Here is an 18,596-nt window from a genome sequence, read left to right on the forward strand (position 1 = left end):
CTAGTTTATATCTCTGTCATATAACCAAAATTGCTGTTGCCAGTTGTGCTAAATTTCCCAGTTGCCACATCAAAAGGGTACATCCTCCTTCATGGGGCATTTCCATGACACCCCCACTCTCCTGGTTCAACCCCAACTCCCTGGAGGCTTCTTTCTTTTTTCTCTCTTGTTGACTTTATCCACTCTCACAGCTAATGGTACCATCCATGGCCTAGTAATTCCCAGTCCAGCTTCCCTTTTCCTTTGGGCTCTGGGCCACTATCTCAAATTGCCTTCCAGGCATCAGTACCAGTGGTCCCAGAGTTCCCTCAGAAGCAAAAAGTGAAAATTAAAATCAAGCTTCATTTTTTTCTCAAAACTTGCCTCCCCCTCTTTTGTTAAGTGAGTTAATAGCACCGTCCATCCCATTTTTTGAATAAGAAATCTATAACCCTGTCTCTGCATCATCTTCTCATTTAATTAAGTGTCAAGTTCTGTCCTTTCTCTCTTATACCTATTGGTTCAGTCCATTCTTTTCCATCTCAATGTCACTTGTTCATACTTCTATCATCTTTTTAATCTATTGTCAATTGTGTTTCTTAGTAGCAAGCATCAGAAATAGTCTTTGGTCAACTTGAGTACAAAGAGATTTACTGATAGAAATGGTGCCAACTCACAGAATGAAGCCAGGAGTCTGTGCTGGAGGCAAGACCACAGCCGGGACTGTGCCAGAAAAGGGCTCCTGGGTGGCTCTCGCTGCACCACAGCTGAACAGCTCACATCACAGCTTCCATCTCCAACTCTGGACACACCCCCTTGCGCCGCCACCACTGCCCCCTCAACACTCCATGCTGGATCCTCTGCTCTCACAGCCAATGTCCAGCTGTTTGTCAGAATGGCTCTGCCGTGGACCTTGCTTCCAAGTCCATGATGGATGCATCTGTTGCCAAGTCCAGGCCACGTGCCAGACTTCTGCCTGGGCTCCACGATCCTGGAAAAGCAAATATTTGGAGATTTTACATCCAGTTGCTCACTGTGGCTCAAAATATAAGGAATTATCCAAAACGAAGAAGGAGGTTCAGATAATGGGCAACCAAAAATAAAACAATGAGAAACGTAGATAGCTCCTAAGTGCTACAAAGCCTTCTCACTGACTTCCTTTACCTTGCCTCCTCTCCTCCAGACTCTGTCTCCAACCCAGGCTGCAATCAGTCACATTTCTAAATTGCAACTCTGGGATGTTTCTCACATACTTAACAATCTCCTTTTGTCTCTCAACTTCCCATAAGATAAATTTCAAGCTCTTCACAAAGCTTCAGGCCCTCTCTGACCCCACTCCTGCTTTCTAACCTTTATCTCTGGCTATTTTCCCCACCTCCAGGTGGATTTCTGTTTAACGGAATCTCTCTGACTTACCTGGGTCTGTCATACTCTCTTGGGATGCAAGACTTTCTACAATCATGCACTACTGAAGAAGGGCGTGTTGGTCAATGACAGACCACATCTGTGATGGTGGTCCCATAGGATTATAATAGAGCTGAAAACTTTCTATCGCCTAGGGATGATGTAAGCTGTCCTAGAGTCATGGCAGGGAGGCGTAAGGCATTACTGTTTCTCACCGATCTCAGTCAATCGATAGCGTTGCTTGCTATTGGATAGAAATGCCTGGGGCCCTCACCTGAGCCCTATAAGCTTCCCACAGGCATCTCTTCTTCCCAAGCCAGTGTTACAGCTGGCCTGACGCCGTGGTTCTAATTATGACTGCAAGACACCCTTCAATGTTGAGTATTATGAAACTTGGGAAAAGAGTTTATAACTTAACAACCCTGCAGTGTTAGAGAGGCACAGAGCAAGTTCTCAAGTAGGGGGGTGGGAGGGGCGTGTGCTTTGAGGGTGGGAGCCTAGGATTTGGAGGACTCACTCTTTATGGGTGACTTTAGAACATAAGAGCAAGAATTTAAAGCATGGGAAGGAGGAAAAAAGCAGCCCAAATAATTAATTATCAAAATCAACCAACATCTAAAACAAAAGCAGCCTCAGTCACAGGAGACACCTGGCTCTTTATCTAGTCTTGTGGCTGGTGTTTATTCCAGATTGCCTTTGCTGAAGCAGATGCTTGTAAGGGAAGGTCTGTTTCTTTAACAACTTATAAAGGAACGGCAGGAAACACTATGAATGTGTGCTTCATCAAGGAGCTCACGCCAGCTGAAGTTGAGTAAGAGTAGTGGGGGCTGGTGGAAGGGGACTGCCATGTGGCCGTGTACTGTGCCACAGGGGGACACCAACACTCACAGCAGCCAACTCTCAGTGGGAAAATCAGAACCATTTTTAAGGCATGGATGGGACTTCACCATCTCCCCAACAACACAGAGTCCATCCTACATCATCTCGGTGCTGTGTCTGGAGTGACGATTCCCTGGCTAAATGCTTACAGGGTCTTTTCTACCTCCTGTTGGTCTCAAGACCAAAACCACCTTCCCTACGTTTATTGCTTACACACTGGTGCTGACTGCATTTGGTGCTGCATTCTTGCTGAGGAAGAGAAAAAGCTCCAAGACATGGTTCACACCCCACTGCAAGCCACCAGGACTCCAGAGCTGCAGGTGCTAGAAAGCAAAGTCATGATCTCCCCAGATGTGCTGTTCAAAGAGGGGATTAAGATGCACAGGAAGGACCCTGTGGCAGAACAGCCAGTTCATCATCTTCTTCCTGGCATCCTTAGTGTCTAAAATGTGCTGCAGCTACAATGTCTCTGAGATCACGCACTTTGCACCACCCAGTGGACAAGCATGTGTTTCCAGATGGCCTCACAGCTCAGCTATTTCCCATGGAGAAATTAATTAACCAGATTGCATAAGTGGAAACCCAAACCAAAAACTGGCCCCACTCTTTCTTCTTATTATTATTGATTCGAGAGAGAGAGAGAGATCTGTTTCAAAAGTTAGTCACTTCAGAATCCATGGTTTTGTTTCCAGTACCTACCTGGATTTTCAGCTTTGCCTACTCCAGGTGTGGCTGACACAAAATGTTAGCTAGGACAAGGTTCTCAAGGTCTGGGCCATCCTTACTAAATGCTATTATTGCTAAATGTTAAAATGTAGCACAGTATTTTGCAGACCAGCTGTAAATAGGATAAGTTTTACAGGAACCCCACCTGATAAGTGTGGCCAACTGCAAAAAGAAGAAATCAACAAATAGTGTATATAAGCAATGGCTAAGCCTCCATCCTGGAAGGCAGAGCTTGGCTGTGAATCCCCTATCTCCTTTATTTGCTGCAAGCAAATAAAACTACATGTGACAACCACATCTTGATTTTTAATAGAGCACCCCAAATGGTGAACCTCTTGAGTTTGGTAATTAAATGTTTCGCAATCTCTACCAACAGTGAGTTTGATACAAAAAGTGAATTAAAATGAAACATATTGAAATATTCTAAATACACTGAAAATAGCTATTCTCCATATATGGGCTATATTTAAAGAATTGTTGAGGAATCAGAATGGTTTCACCCTGGAGTATATACTGAACAAAAGAATTAGAGTAATGTTTGGGTGGATAAAGAGGCGGGGACAATGACAAGACCGTTCTAATGGAGTTGTAAGATTTACTTAAATAACAGTGAGGAATATGGATTAGTAGATAGAGTAGGACTGCAATGTAGAGAATCTCATAACTGAGGCTCAGCAAAGTGAGTAATCATTCTAAGAGGACATCTAAAACACAAGTATAGCATTCAACCAAAGGAGATATGGTAGTTTCCTAATGAGCTTTAGGATCCCTGGTTACGAATCTTTTGTTGAATTAGCAAATTCTATCAATTACCACATCCTAAGGGGTAGCAGGTCCTTCAGGTGCATTTCTGGAACCCCTCTACATAATGCTTTTTGAAATTAGAGAGAAAATAACATTTCACTTAATAAAAGAAAATCACATTACTCTAAGCAGAATCCCTGGATGGGAAACTGCTTCAAAACAAGCAGCTCAATTCTATCCTCATAAGGCATACCTACCTTCAGGAGAATGAACTTACCAAGTTACTCCTGACCCAGCTGATGAAGCTGAGCTTCACCACACCCAGCAAGCCTCCTTAATTGACTTTCAGGCTCAATCCTGAGCCAAAGATCAACTCTGACGTTTTCTAGATCTTCTCTTTATCATCCTATGAATAATATATAGAAAAAGAGCAGCACACAGAGTAATATTGCCTCACAATATTTAGTTCAAAATGTAGTGGAATTTAAACTGATGTCCAATTATTTGGCAGATAATGAAATACCTTTTATTTAATGCTGGTAATATTCCCATATAAATGTCCTATTCAGAGCACATAGTTCTCTCATATGTCCTTGAAGGTTAGATAAGGTTCTCATAGCAACTAAGCTCTTTCCCCTTCCTTTGACATTCTATCCAAGTTTTAGATTATTTGTATGTTATTTGTTTAATGTCTTCTCCATTTCTCCCTTTGTAATACACCACATGACTTTTACCTCTTTAAACATAAGGATTGTGTCAACAGTCTGGATCAAAACTTTGGCAAACTTCAGCCCCTGTGCCAAAGCCATCCCACTGCCTGTTTTTGCATGGCCTATGAACTAATGATATTTTACAGTTTTAACCTGTGGTAAAATATATCAGCGTCCCTAAATAGCTTTACTGACACACAGCCATGCTTATTTACTCATGTATTTCTATTGCTGGTTTGATGTTCTAATAGTAAATTTGAGTAATTACAATAGAGACAGTAACAGCCCACGTGGTCAAAAGTACTTATTACCTGGCTCTTTTTTAAAAAAATGTTTGCCTATCCCTGATCTAAAGCATGATTATAACTCTAGCATCTGAAATTTTATAAGTGATTATTAACTATGCACTAAATTAACTATCAAATGAGTGAATATGAATGCATGTGGCTGGACAAAGGAAATAAGGTTCCAAATATTTCATTGATAGCTAGAAACAAAGGAAGATTGGAATCAAATGTATTTTGTGGTCATTTTATAAGCAGGGTCGGATTTACTTAAAATATCGAGAAGCTACTAATCTCATAACATTAATGAAATAGAACTTCCGTGAGGTGTATAGCAGGGGTGGAAGGGAAGAAGACTCTGAGAATTGCAGAGTGCCCTGCACTCATAGTGTTTGCTGCAGATATCAACTTCTTTAATTCTTCCATGCTGGTTAGTAACATACTTAATATTCTCTCACAAGGCAAATATTAAAATAAGATGATAATGTTTCTTTCAACATATAGAATAGAGAAATACCATTTTTTTAAAAGTACAGTTGATCCTTGAACAATACTGGGGTTATGAGAGCCAACACCATTTGGAGTTGGTAATTTGACTTCCCTAAAACTTAACAGTAGGTGGCCAGGAGCAGCTAGGGATTCAGCCAAGCATGGATAGAAAAGAGTATTTTAGATTTGCAGTTGGGAATGTGAAAATGCTGTTTTCCAGCATAGTTTGTTCAATCCATGGATGTGAGGCTGAGGATAGGTAGGGCAGGCTGTATTTATTGAAAACACACACACACACATACACACACTTCAGACCCATGTTGTTCAAGGGTCAATTGTGTATTTGTTCACCTTAATGTTTCTCCCAATTTGTAAATTAGTAACATTAGGATAACACATACACAAACACAACACACACGCACGCACGCACACATTACTACTCATGGCAATACTGTCTATGTTGTCTTTCAGAAGTAAACTGATTTCCAGTGCCTCTAGCCTTCCTGCTGAAAGCAGACAAAGAGTGTATGAAGACTCTTCAAATATGTCAGAGACTTCCTCGCATGACTCCTTCTATGATTCCCTATCAGACATGCAGGAAGAAAGCAAGAATGCTGACGGCTTCCCTGAGCTATCTGCTTTTCTCAGTCAGGAAGAGATAAACACGAGCCTTGACCTGGCCCGGAGAGCTATAGCCAACTCGGAGACAGAAGACTTTGACTCAGAAAAGGAGATCTCACAGATTTTTAACACCTCTCCTGTAAGCTTCTGTGAAAATTCTTCCCGACAGGAGACCAACCTGGGGGAGCCCACCTCCTCAGGACGACCTCAGGATAAGAGGCCAGAAGGACAGACCGAGCCTATCTCCTCACCTGGTTCAAAGAAGAAACCTATCACCTCACCCCCACTTGCCAGACCCAGCTATATCCGCAGCCTGCGGAAGGCTGAAAAACACGGTGCTAACATTCCCAGCACAGGTGTAAAGCCCAAGCCGGCATGTCAAGGTACGCCTGGCCCCCAGGGCCAGCTGAGTGATAAGGCTAATTTCATTGAGGAGCTGACATCTATATTTAGAGAGGCGGCAAAGCCAAGAAACAGAAACTCAAACGGGGAGTCGTCTTCACCAGACAGTGGGTACCTGTCCCCTAAAAATCAGCCGTCAGCCCTGATGAGTGCCTCCGCCAGCCAGAGCCCCACCGAAGACGAGCAAGAATTGGAAGCAGAAATGAAGCTACCCGAGGCCAGCCACTGCTACCGGGCAGACCAGGACGAGGCAACGCGGGGCAACAGCATCGCTCACCCCGCGCCCCATAACGCGCTCCCCTTCCCATCAGCTCCTCGGTTCATCCAAAAGCTGCGGAGCCAAGAAGTGGCAGAAGGAAGTAGAGTTTATTTGGAGTGTCGGGTCACTGGAAACCCAACCCCTTGGGTCAGGTAAGAATTCTTTTATTATGAATATCAAATGATTTGTGTTGAGTTTTGGTTTTTGCTTTAATGGGGGAGGATAAGAGATTTCCTGTATAGTTAGCCTTTTGGGGTCTGAAGTGGTGTTTTCAAGTACAAGGCGAAAGCACCTCAGAATGGCCAATAGTAATTGATCTGGTTCTCCCCGGTGGGATATATCTGTTGTCATGAACCACCTAATACCTGGGGAAAGCAAAGGACCGGGCAGGCATTGAAGAGTACACACAGGCTGTTATATTGGACTCTAGAATTAATAACAGCCAGGGAAACATGAAATGAGCAACTGATCATTCCAAGTGCTGTGAAAAGTGTGTGCCTAATTTGAATTTAAGTCGCTGAAGATGGCTGAAAATGTAGCTAAAACTAGAAGCTGTCTGGTAGTCCCGAAGTGAAAGTCACAGGTGTGCCGAGGCCAGTCACAAGCATAGCCACCAAATATATAATCTGGTCTAGGCCTGGGCTACACTGGCATATAGTCACTGAAGGTAAGCACACCCATGCGCGTACCGTGTTGTGCAACCAAGGAAGGCAGAACGTTCCTACCAAAGATAAACCAAACTGGGAGGGGTGCAGGTCTGCTGTTCATGCACAGGCTCCAGCCACTGCAGCAAGGTGCTGTAACAAAGTAACAGGTGCATGAGTGTGCAGTTAGTTGGAGTCAGTAAACACATCACCATATCCATCAGAACTTCTATAAATTCTTCCTCCTGAATTGCAGAGCTAATACCTTCTGTGAAGAAGGTTAAGAGTGACCCTGGAGTCAAGACTGCAGGGTTTCCAATCATGGGTCTACCTTTTACCAAATAGGCAAGTTACTTTGTTGACACAGTTTTTTCAGCTGTGAAATGGAAAATGACAATGCCTACCCCATTGTATTTTATGATGATTAAACAAAATAATATGTGAGAGAGAAAAACAAGACCTGGCACCTAGTGACTACTGCATTGGTATCACCCATTATTTTTATTATTTCTCATTTCTTAATGTTTTATGCCAAATTAAGAATAACATTTCCAGTTAAGATTATACTATAAAAAAATAAACCATTCACTTATTTATTTTTGAATGTTTTGCTTTTACTAATGAAACACGTTTTACCTAAATTATCTAAATATAAAAAAGTAAATTTAAAATTATGAAATTTTTATAGATGATAAAGGACATTCATTATTGGCTAAAAACACTAGTACTTTTTATTAATATATATATTATTATTATTTCACAAATCACAAACTTTACCTCATGCTACATCCACTAATACACACTTTGTCAGGGTTTTTCTTTTTTTAATAGTTTGACTAATTATTGCTTACAAACATGGAGTAAGCTTTAGCATTACTGGCTTAAAAGTGGTGTTGAGGCAGGGAATTTTTTTCCCAACCAATTTGTTCGACTGATTCACCTTCAGTCAGTTTTTACAGTAATTTTACTATATTTTACAAACTGACAGCAGGGGGCAGTAAAAAACTTCTTAATGGGTTCATTTAATTAAATATGTCATCCTCAATTCTGTCATCTTAATACATATCTTTTCCATTAAAAAACGTTTCTTATAGTTTTGCCTATAATAGAAATGAAATTGAGTATTTCTTTTGGATTTTATTTAAAAAATTTTAAGCCCACTAATTGTGGGAACATTCTTCACTAGAAATATATTCACAAGTCAAACAGTTCCACAGGTTTTCAAGTTACATATGGCTCCATTTAAATAGGCCCCTTCCAAAGTATTATTGTAGCAAGTGAGTATACCATACTCTTTAAAAAGTGAGAAAAATAAATCCATTTGATATCAAAGGTTTAATTCAACTGTACAAAGTTTACTTAACCATTTGATAATTTGAGGGACCATCAAATTCATGTTTCTGCCTCTTTTTTTATGTGGGGATGTTAATTTAATTAGTAGCTACAGAGTTGTTAGTTTTCTCTTATCATCTCTTTATCTACCAAAGTCCATGACCGATGTTCATTAGTCATTACACGTTGTGCCCTTCTAGGGTAATTAAGTCTTCGATGAGAATGTTCCATTGTTTAAATCATCATCATTAGCTGGTCATTTTTGTGTCCTTTTGAGTTTGGGAGGTTTTGAGGGTTTGGGGTTCTTTTTTGAGGGGCAAAGTAAATGTGCATTGGATTCTCTTAATTTCTGTTCTTAAGATCTCAGCCCTCTCTGCTACGGACTTGTAAGTGCACCAAAAGCCTAGGAACATTCACTGCGCTCCTTTCCTACATGACACATTTGACAGTCTAAAGAGAAAATCTTCTTTGAAGGAAATTTTGTGTAAGGAAGAGTTCCATGTACTGGGCCATTTTAGAACCTAACTCATACTGACTAATCCAGGGACACATATCCCAGAGATCAGGTGGACCTATTAATGGGTAGGCCACCTGGATAGGTCCCAGAAGCAGGTGACAGAACTTGTGGGGAGAGACCTGGCAGACACTGGCTGTTGGTAAGTGTAGAGATGTTCATTGTGGAGAAGTTGGCAGCCGTGCAGGAGGTGAGTGAGGTGAAGTGCAGTGGCCAGTGGTAAGATCCAGACTTACTTAAAAGGAATACACCATAAGGTAATATGGCAGCAGGTATCGGGTACCAAATACAGGGAATTGGAGCACAGGGAGAAAATTCTACCCTTTAGAAGTTTAGTTTAAGGAAAGGTTAAGTCTACTTATCTGCTTCAAAAAAGACAAACGGGTGGAGCAGGAAGTAGAGACCCAGTCACGATTAAATGAGGAAGGACTCCCATGACTAAACATGTGCTGGATTCAAAATAGGGAAACAAATCGCTAGACCTACATGGCTGGGCTATTATGCTGCTGGCCTGGAGCTTCTTAAATTTGACCTAAATAGGGACCTTGATATAGTGAAACTTATGGATGTACGTGAAGTAGCCCCCGCCACAGGAAGGATTGATAGAAACGGTAGGATCAAAATGCCAGGCCAGTCACTGCAAGACATTTCTACTTATCACTTCACCCTCCCATAAATATAACTGGCACAAATACCAGTTATAACCATAAATAGGACTGAAAAAAGTCTATTCTGCTCCTGTATTCCTGCATAGTTCTAACAAAAACTCAACAATAGACAGAAAAGCTGGTGGAAGAAGAGCTGTGTGTAATACCTGAAATTATATACAATTTAGGTACTACTCAAATTATATGCACATTATTTGTTGACAATTTGAATTCTTATATTCAATTTTAAAAAGTCAGAAATCCCTTACATCACTCACCTTTCCTGTTCTCTCCATTCTCAACTTTTGTTAGTTGATGAAAAACTTATGAAGGATTTTAGTTTAAAATTACCTATAGTATTATTAAAATGATGTCTTATATTTTCAGTTTATACTTTTAAAAATATTTCATTCTGGCAACCATATATTTTAAAGAATGTAAGTATAAGAAAACCAAGATAGAAAACAAGAAATTATTTGCCTAATAACAGAAAATAATTGATTACTGGAATATAACTCAGGTTTTCTGATCCTTGATCATGTTCTGTAGTGGTTCATGAGAGGATTTCGCCACTGTCACTGCTGTTTTGCTGCTTAGACAAGGCTTACTGACAAGCTCCAGAAATGGAGATCAGTGGAACCGATATGTTTAAAAATTTTCTAGGATGGGAATTCATATTCTGAATATCTTTAATGAAATGACCTACTGATAATTTCCACAACATTGTTCTATATGTTAAAAACATAGCCTTTTATACTTATTCTTCTACTTTTTCTCTCTCTCTCTCTTTGTGTATCTTTTCTCTCTCTTTGTAGTAAGTTAGTACTGTAAAATAATTCAATGTAAACAAAAAAAAAATTGTAAGTGGAAGTGGGGAGGCAGATATTCTCCATTAAATAACTACAAACAAGACATCATTCCCAATTCATGAACAGTAGTCCAAATCATCCTTATATTCAAATTATATTGCTAGGTAAATATACGAACATACCCATCAGAAAAAAACACCTTTAAACACCCACTCTTTGCAGTAAAAATTGAATCCAGCAGTAGCCCAAGCATTTTTAATATTCTAAGTATGATTACTTATATCTAATCATGAAATGCCTATTAGGTCATCATTTAGCCTAGGAAAGTTTCAATTAATGTATATAATTAACAGCAATTACCTTTTTTTCTTTTTATAATCAAAACTCAGCATCTCCAATGCCTCTAATTAGTTTACATTAGTATCACTTTGATCATCATCAAAAGCCAAAGCATGAGGATTAGCCATATCAAAATTGCAATGCTGTCTGCAGAAATTTCCATCTCCCCAAAAGAAAACAGAAGTATAAACAAGCCACTAATGCACTTTTTCTACTAAGGGTATGTGGTATACCCCACATATTGAACACTTTGGTTTGGGACAATGTGGCAATGTCACCACCAGCCACTGCGTAAAAGCCAGGTGGCTTAGCTCAGGACTATTGTTTTGTTAAAGAATATTGTCAGCAATGAGATACCAGATAGTTCTATTAGATTATCAATAAGAAAGTTGACAATACAAGGGTTCTTACTGCACATGATATGTGACTAGGTACAAACAATTTGGGGAACAATTTTGTGATACACAATAAAGTTAAAAATGTACAATACCCTGAACTTTTTGTAATACCCGGTTGCCTACTTGACATCTGTACTTGGATATCTGATAGGTGTATCACATTTCGTTTACCTAACACTGAACTTCTGATTCTCCTCTCATCCAAAAACCTTCTCTTTCTAAATTTTCCCTATGCCAACAGATGACAATCTTCCTTCCAGCTGTTCAAGGAAAAAGCCTTGAATTTATATTCAACTTCTCTTCTTCTCGCACCTCACATTTCCCAATCCATCCAGCAAATCTAGGTGGCTCTACCCCTAATATATCCAGAATCTGACCACTTCACCTCACCTCCACTAAAGAGGGCCTGGTCCAAGCCACCAGCATCTTCCTCTTGGATATTAGTTCCTTCCTAATGCATCACAGTCTATACAGCACCTGGCACAATTCTTTTTAATGAAATTCTGATCACAATGCAAAACAAAGCTACCCCAGTGCCTTATCATCTCACTCAGAGTAAATTCTGTAATCCTTATGAGCATTACTAAGGCCCCTTCTCTCTGACTACATCCTCTGCTACCTGCTCGCCCCTGTTCAGTCTGCTCCAGCCATGTGGTGTCCTTGCTCTACTCTAGCATACCAGACATGCTCCTGTCCTAGGGCCTGTGCACTTGCTGCTTCCCCCACTTGAAATGCCCTTCCCCCCAATATATGCAGGATGGACGGGATTCTTCATCTTCTTCATATCTCTCCTTAAGTGTCACCTTCAGAGTATAGCCTTCCAAAGCCACCCTATGTAAAGAAAAGATACTGCCCACTGCATTCTCTATTCCACTCTCTCATTTTGTTTTACTTGCTAAATTTTTCTTAATTGTTTGTCTCCCTCAGTAGAATATAAATTCCTTGAGTACAGGAACTTCTATATGGTTATTACTATTGTGTCCTTTAGGCCTAGAATGGTGCCTGGAATGTAACAGGTGCTCGATAAATATGTATTGAATACATAAATGAATAAATTCCACTCCTATGTATATACTTGGAAGAAACTTTTATTCATGTGTACAAACATAGATGTATAAGAACATTCATAGCAACATTGCTTTAAAAAAAAAAAAAAAAACTGTGAAGAACCTAAATAGTCACCAAAAAGAAAATGGTTATCTCTTTGAGATAGTGATTCATTTCCTCTAGCTATACATCCAGAAGTGAGATTGCTGAATTGTAGGGTAGGTCAATTTTTAATTTTTTGAGGAAACTTAATATGTTTTCCATAGCAGTTATACCAATTTACATTTTTACCAACAGTGCACAAGGGTTCCCTTTTCTCCACGTTCTTACCAGTGCTAGTTATATCTTGTCTTTTTTATAATAGCCATTCTAAAACAGCCTAAGCGTCTGTCAGATGAATGAATAAAGAAAATGTAATACGCACACACACATGCACACACACACACAATGTAATAGTATTAATCCACATAAAAGAAGGAAATCTTGCCATTTGCAACAACACTGATGGGACTTGAGGGTATTATCCTCAGAAAAATAAGCCAGACAAAGACAAATACTTTATAATCTCATTCATACATGGAACTTTTAAATAGCCAAACTCATGCCAGGGTTTAGAGAATGGGGGAAATAGGGAGGTGTTGGTCAAACAGTATAAATTTCCAATTATAAAAGGAATAAGTCTGGGGAACTAATGTACAGCATAGTAACTATAGTTAACAGTACTGCATTATATACTTAAAAATTGCTAAAACAGTAGACCTTAAATGTTCTCACTACACACACACACACACACACACAACCTTGTAATTATGTGAGGTGATAGATGTGTTAATCAACCTTATTGTGGTAATAGGAAAGTCATCCCTCTATGCACCTTTAACTTATATAATGTTAGATGACAATTACTTCTCAATAAAGCTAGAAAAAAAAAGAAAGAATGGTAAATTGTGATGTATATTCATACAATAAATGAATTAAATTTTCATGAATCAGGATGTCTGAAACTCACAAACATGATAGCAGTTTAAAAAGTTGCAAATAATACTTAAATTGCATGAATAAGTCTATCCACATAAAGTTAATATTGCAAAACAGGACTATTTCAGGCTTAGGCATATATAGTAAGAGTCTTCTATAGAAAAAAACACAGGATTGACAAATACTAAATTTCATATAGTGATAACCATAAAGATAAAGATGGGTAGTAGAGACCCAGGTGTATATTATTTTATTTTTATATTTATTGAATCTGCTTCTGTAAACCAGTGAGTGAAATGGACTAACCCAGTATCACTGAACCCAAGAGATATCGCCTCTGAGTTGTTGTTTAATGATTTGAACATTACAGAGTGACAGCAGCTGCCTTATCACATTTTCTGGGTCAACCCATGACACCATGATGCTATGACAGGTCCATTGCACTGTACATGGCAATGCTGCTAGTGGATCAAAGAGCAAGCTTGATATTCAAGGCAAATGTGGAGTATTACTATGGTCAGAAATTTGAACTGATTGTAACAGTCATTAGCCAGGAAGTAGCAGTAGCCAAATTAGACAGTAGCATCTGTTCTAAAGAATTAATTCTATCATTTCAGTTTGCAACTCAATGGTCAAGTTTCTGGATTTAACAAGAAAACCAATCAATAGACAAACACCACTATAAATTTTCTGAAGAAATAGAGGCAGTCACAGAGAAGCCTTTTAAAATTAAAAATATGCTTGTGCATAAAAACATATATATCCTCATGGAACAGACAGCAGAGGAGCTTAGTAACTTATAATACAGATTCTGGAGCAAGAGTGGGAATCTTGGCTCTATCTTCTATCAGTTGGGTGACCTTCACAAGTTATTTAACTCTCTCTGTGCCTCGGTTTTCTCGATGGTAAAATGGGAATAATAAGAGTACCTACCTCTTGTGTTACTATGAGTGATAAGTCAGTTAAAACAGGGAAAGAGTTTAGAACTGTGCCAGGCTTATGGTAATATCTTAGTAAATGTTAAGATATTGTTATAAAGTTTCTATTATTATAAAGTGTTCACTTTATTGTTTATGGTCATCAGTTTGGTATAAACTCCCTTAAACTTGACCTTCTCAAAAACCTTTGAATTTGTTTTCTTTCTTTAAAATCTTCATCCTACGATTACCTTATGTACTGCTAAATATTCACAATGGTATTGAGTTTACAGAGAGGGCACACTTCAACATTATAGGCTAAACAAAAAAGTTATAAGTAATACAATATATCTTGGAAGGTGTTTCTGACCCTATTTGGACAGTGAATCCTAGATTTATATCTCTAGGACAGAATCATGGCTGCCATGGGGTACAGTGAGGTCCTCTTCCCTTGTCTCTTTATATTTTCTAGAAACTTTTACCTACTTGGCCCTCTGTTCCTTCACTGCTGCAGGGGTTGGGATCAAAGCCAAAGAAAAGTAATTGATTTTCATCTCCTACAACTAATTATCTTCCCACCCTCTCTTTCTAAACCTCAAAGCTGTGAAGGTCATCCTTATTGTGGATTACAGTCAATTTAAAAAGCCTTCAAAAAGTCAAATCTCTTTGCCTATTGTTCTCCTGCTGCTTTTTAAATGGCTTGGCAATTTTCCTAAATTTATTTCGTGGTTCCTTGTTAAATATTTGCCAAAGCCAATTGAAAGTGGTTCCCCAACACGTTAGCTATTCCCTATTTGTTTGTTTTTATTCCAATAATTTCAGCAGGAAGAAAACTAAAAGTAATTTAAGTAACAAATGCAGGCTTTTCCTCCTGCTAGATTAAGCTGGCTTTGATTTTTTATTTCCTTCATACTAAGTATTATACCATACAGCTAAATTCTCAGAAGGAATAGAGTGTGCTTTTTGGAACTTTAATTTATTGTTATGCAAACTACTGTGAAGCAGTTCTTTTGAAAAAATTTGACTCTGAAGTTTCAGATACTTTCATGGTCAAAACTATTCAATGTCTCAAATCTTTTTGGTAGACTTACTTTATGTACTTATTGACAAGTTTTCTTCTTTTGCCTGGGGCGGTACTGCATCATGGATCACTGAATCTGTTTAGGCATAATTACAGCAATTTAAGAACTCCACTTAGACATTGCATTCTTTTGACAGTTACAAGGAGTTTACTTTATAATACATCTGTAGCAAGTACAATTATAAGTCTGAAATTTAATACAGCTTACCATGCTGACCAAGATGCAACATTTCCTATGAGTAGGTGTGTTCAAATGATGTGTAGCAATAGAAATGTTTTTGGTTTAATTTTAACTTGATCCAGAAATAGTGTCATATTTAATATCTGCCGGAATAGGAGTAAATTGCTAGTCACCTGAGCACTGATAGGGGAAACCCAATGAAAAGTCTTTCCTGGAAAAAAAGATTGGTAATTCCAAGTGGAAACTTTGTTCTGTTGGTTATGAGTTCTAACAGTGAAATCTGGTTCTGTATAAGAGCATATGATAAATTAGGCCACAGAAACAGTTTCCAATCACTGGTTATAAAATCCACATGTGGGCCAGGAAACTTAAATAAAAATACCTTAAGAAGTAAGATTTTTTTCCCCCTAATGTAACAGTTTTTAGCCTTGATCACTGGAATTGGAGAAGTATTTTCCAATGGGGAAACAGAAAACAAGTCTGAGGAAAAGTATTTCCAAATAATGGAGGAGAATTTTCAAAGAAGGAGGAGGTGAAAGAGGAGGAAGAGAAAGGGAAGGTGAATAAAAGAGGAAGGAAGGGAGGGAGGGAAGAAAGAAGGAGAAAATTCACATTTGAAGATAATTGGTTCTTTCTTTAAAAGCCAGAGAGAGAGATCTTCAAAATTATCTTTACCATCATAGAAGGTATCATGGACTAACTGCATTAGCAGAGGCTGTTCCATTTGTGCTTATGTATAGAAAGGGCAATAGAGGTGTAGTTGATTAAGTCTAGGGAGATGAGGTAGAAATGTTACTGTTTCAGTTTTGGATTTTGAACCCCACAGAGATTAAGTATTCGCCACATCATTATACAAAGTTGGCTTTGATGAAGGGGCGTAGACCAGCAAGCTTTCTGGAGTAATTATGACTACTAAGAAGGTATTAGTCACAAATAAGAGGATTTGATCAAGCATGAGTTTAACTAGGCCTAATCACACCTGTCTAGGGGCTTTGTCATGCCCCTAATGAAGAGACTTTGACAGTTAACACCAGAAATTTAACTGTAGCAGTATGTCTGTGCAGTCATTGTGCAGAATTATACATATGAGATCGGTCTGGGAAAAGTCCAGCCATTGTTAATATACCGAGAACGGTTTGTGTGACATCGATGTAACCTGGCAGCTGAGGAGAGTGGACTGGAATGTGTATGTGTGAACAATGATGACTTCACTGTACGTCAGTTGGGGCAGTAGACACCTTTGAGTGAGCATGTGTACCATGTCACTATCAATTCAAAATGAATGAGCAAGTAGAGCAACAGATCTGTATCAAATTTTGTGTTAAGCTTGAACATTCCTCCATGGAAATTATTTGAATGATTCAGAAGGCTTTTGGGGATGCTGCAATGAGTGCAGCAGAAATAAAAGTGTGGCACAAATGCTTCAAAGATGATCAGGAATCTGTTGAAAGTGATCCACATTCTGGAAGGCCTGAAACAAGCAGAACACCTGAGGATGTTGAATGTGTATGGACTGCCATCAGCAAAGATCTGTGTGAGGTCCTAAGGTGCCTGCTTTAATAGGGACTAAGGCATCATTGTCCTGTGCACAATGTTTCTTATATCTTGTATCTATTTCCATAAACATCTCTATTTTTCATAGTATATGGCTGGACACTTTCTTGGCAGACCTTGTATATCTAACCTGTAGGAAGTTTATGCTAAAATATCATTTTCTTTCTTCTCAACCTTTCATTGATTATTCTAAAGTCATGAGTTAAAATAATTCTTTTTATTTTTCTTACAGAGGTATGGAAGTTAAAACTGCAGGAAAACTGTTATCATTATCCTAGTAATAATAATAGGTATAATAATATTAATAGCCAGTATTTTTTGTTGAGTATTTAGCATGTGCCAGACATTCTTCTGAGATCTTTCCATTCATAAACTCACTTATTCCTGAGGTAAATACTGCCGTATTGCTTGGATTCTAAGACATATATTTTGTCACACTTTAACACCTTTGTAATCAGAAAGCATCCTTCCGTGAAGAGCATTTTACAGTCAATGTCAGTGACCACAGTCATGATATGGTTGTCATTGCCTGTGCCCATACAAATTTGGTAAAAATTGTTTATTTTGTCATTTTAGTGAGTTATTTGCATTGTTTATATTACATGCTGGTTTTTTTTCTTAATAGTTCATTTTTTTAAAAGGTGTCATATAGTGAGTGACATGGTAAGAGTCAATGAATGCAGTATTATTATCTCTACTTTTAAAAAAAGAAACTAAAGCATGAATTGTTTAGGAAAATTGCCCAGTTGTCCACTGCACTCTATTGCCAACAAAACCAAGTGATGTGCACAGCCTTTCTTACTGAACAGTACGCCAGCAGAAAATTAGGATGATCTCCAGCTACCCTTAAAAACACCTAGCATAACAGTTGTATTTCTTTAAAAACAAAATGCCTATGAATGGCTTCCTTCCTGTGTCCCATACAACATTAGGAAAACTTGGGAAGGAGCCATGATCAATGATTTACTGGTCTTTGTAAGAAAACCTTACACTGTGAACATGCCCAGCCCACTCTGTAGTGTTGACATGAGGGAGACCCAACGTCTTTATTAGTAAGAACAGTCTCCATTGATGTAGCTTGTGAGGGCATGGGCTGTAACTTCCACTATCAAAGCCATTCAGCCAGGCCTCTCTCTTTCTCTCATAAACAGAGCAGTAATCCCAAGCAGAACATAATAGGTATAATTTGTAATCTAGTGTGGTACCATTTATTTCTTAGGTTCAGTGGCCAGCATTTTAATTAAGAATATGTTGTCATATGTTGGCCAGAATCGTGATACATGCAATCATTCCATACTCCAACAATGAGGAAGAATCATTGTTGCCTGAAATAAAGGGGAAACAGGCCCCAATAACACCAACAACACATTAATTCAATTGATTTCTGATAGACCTTTTCTACAAAAGGCCATTACAAAATATAATACATTAAGGTCAGTTTTTACAGAATAAATTACTTAAACTTTGAACAGGCAGCTATTAAGAGGGAAGTATCAATATCGAAGAAATGAAATTGATTTTTTTGGATGACACATAGGATGAGCATCGTTATAGTATTAAAAGTCCATATGCACATCAAAATGACAGTCCTCGGCCCAGCATAACTAATGTTCATCAGGAGCCCTGCGGTGTGATGACGACAGGGGGAAGGTGTTACA

General features: G+C 38.6%; 1 protein-coding gene across 3 annotated transcripts in view; it reads left to right on the forward strand.

Annotated features, from left to right (window-relative positions):
* PALLD (palladin, cytoskeletal associated protein) overlaps window positions 1-18,596 on the forward strand; it is a 356,001-nt gene that overhangs the window by 8,079 nt on the left and 329,326 nt on the right. For all 3 annotated transcript variants that reach the window (XM_090288846.1, XM_090288847.1, XM_090288848.1), the window contains exon 2: window positions 5,687-6,649. In XM_090288846.1, the coding sequence (XP_090144972.1) occupies window positions 5,760-6,649 (890 nt within the window). In that variant the 5' untranslated portion in view covers window positions 5,687-5,759. The remainder of the gene's footprint in view (window positions 1-5,686; window positions 6,650-18,596) is intronic.

Source organism: Furipterus horrens, unplaced genomic scaffold (genome assembly GCF_987537825.1).
Source record: "Furipterus horrens unplaced genomic scaffold, mFurHor1.1.pri manual_scaffold_10, whole genome shotgun sequence".
Taxonomy (NCBI): domain Eukaryota; kingdom Metazoa; phylum Chordata; class Mammalia; order Chiroptera; family Furipteridae; genus Furipterus; species Furipterus horrens.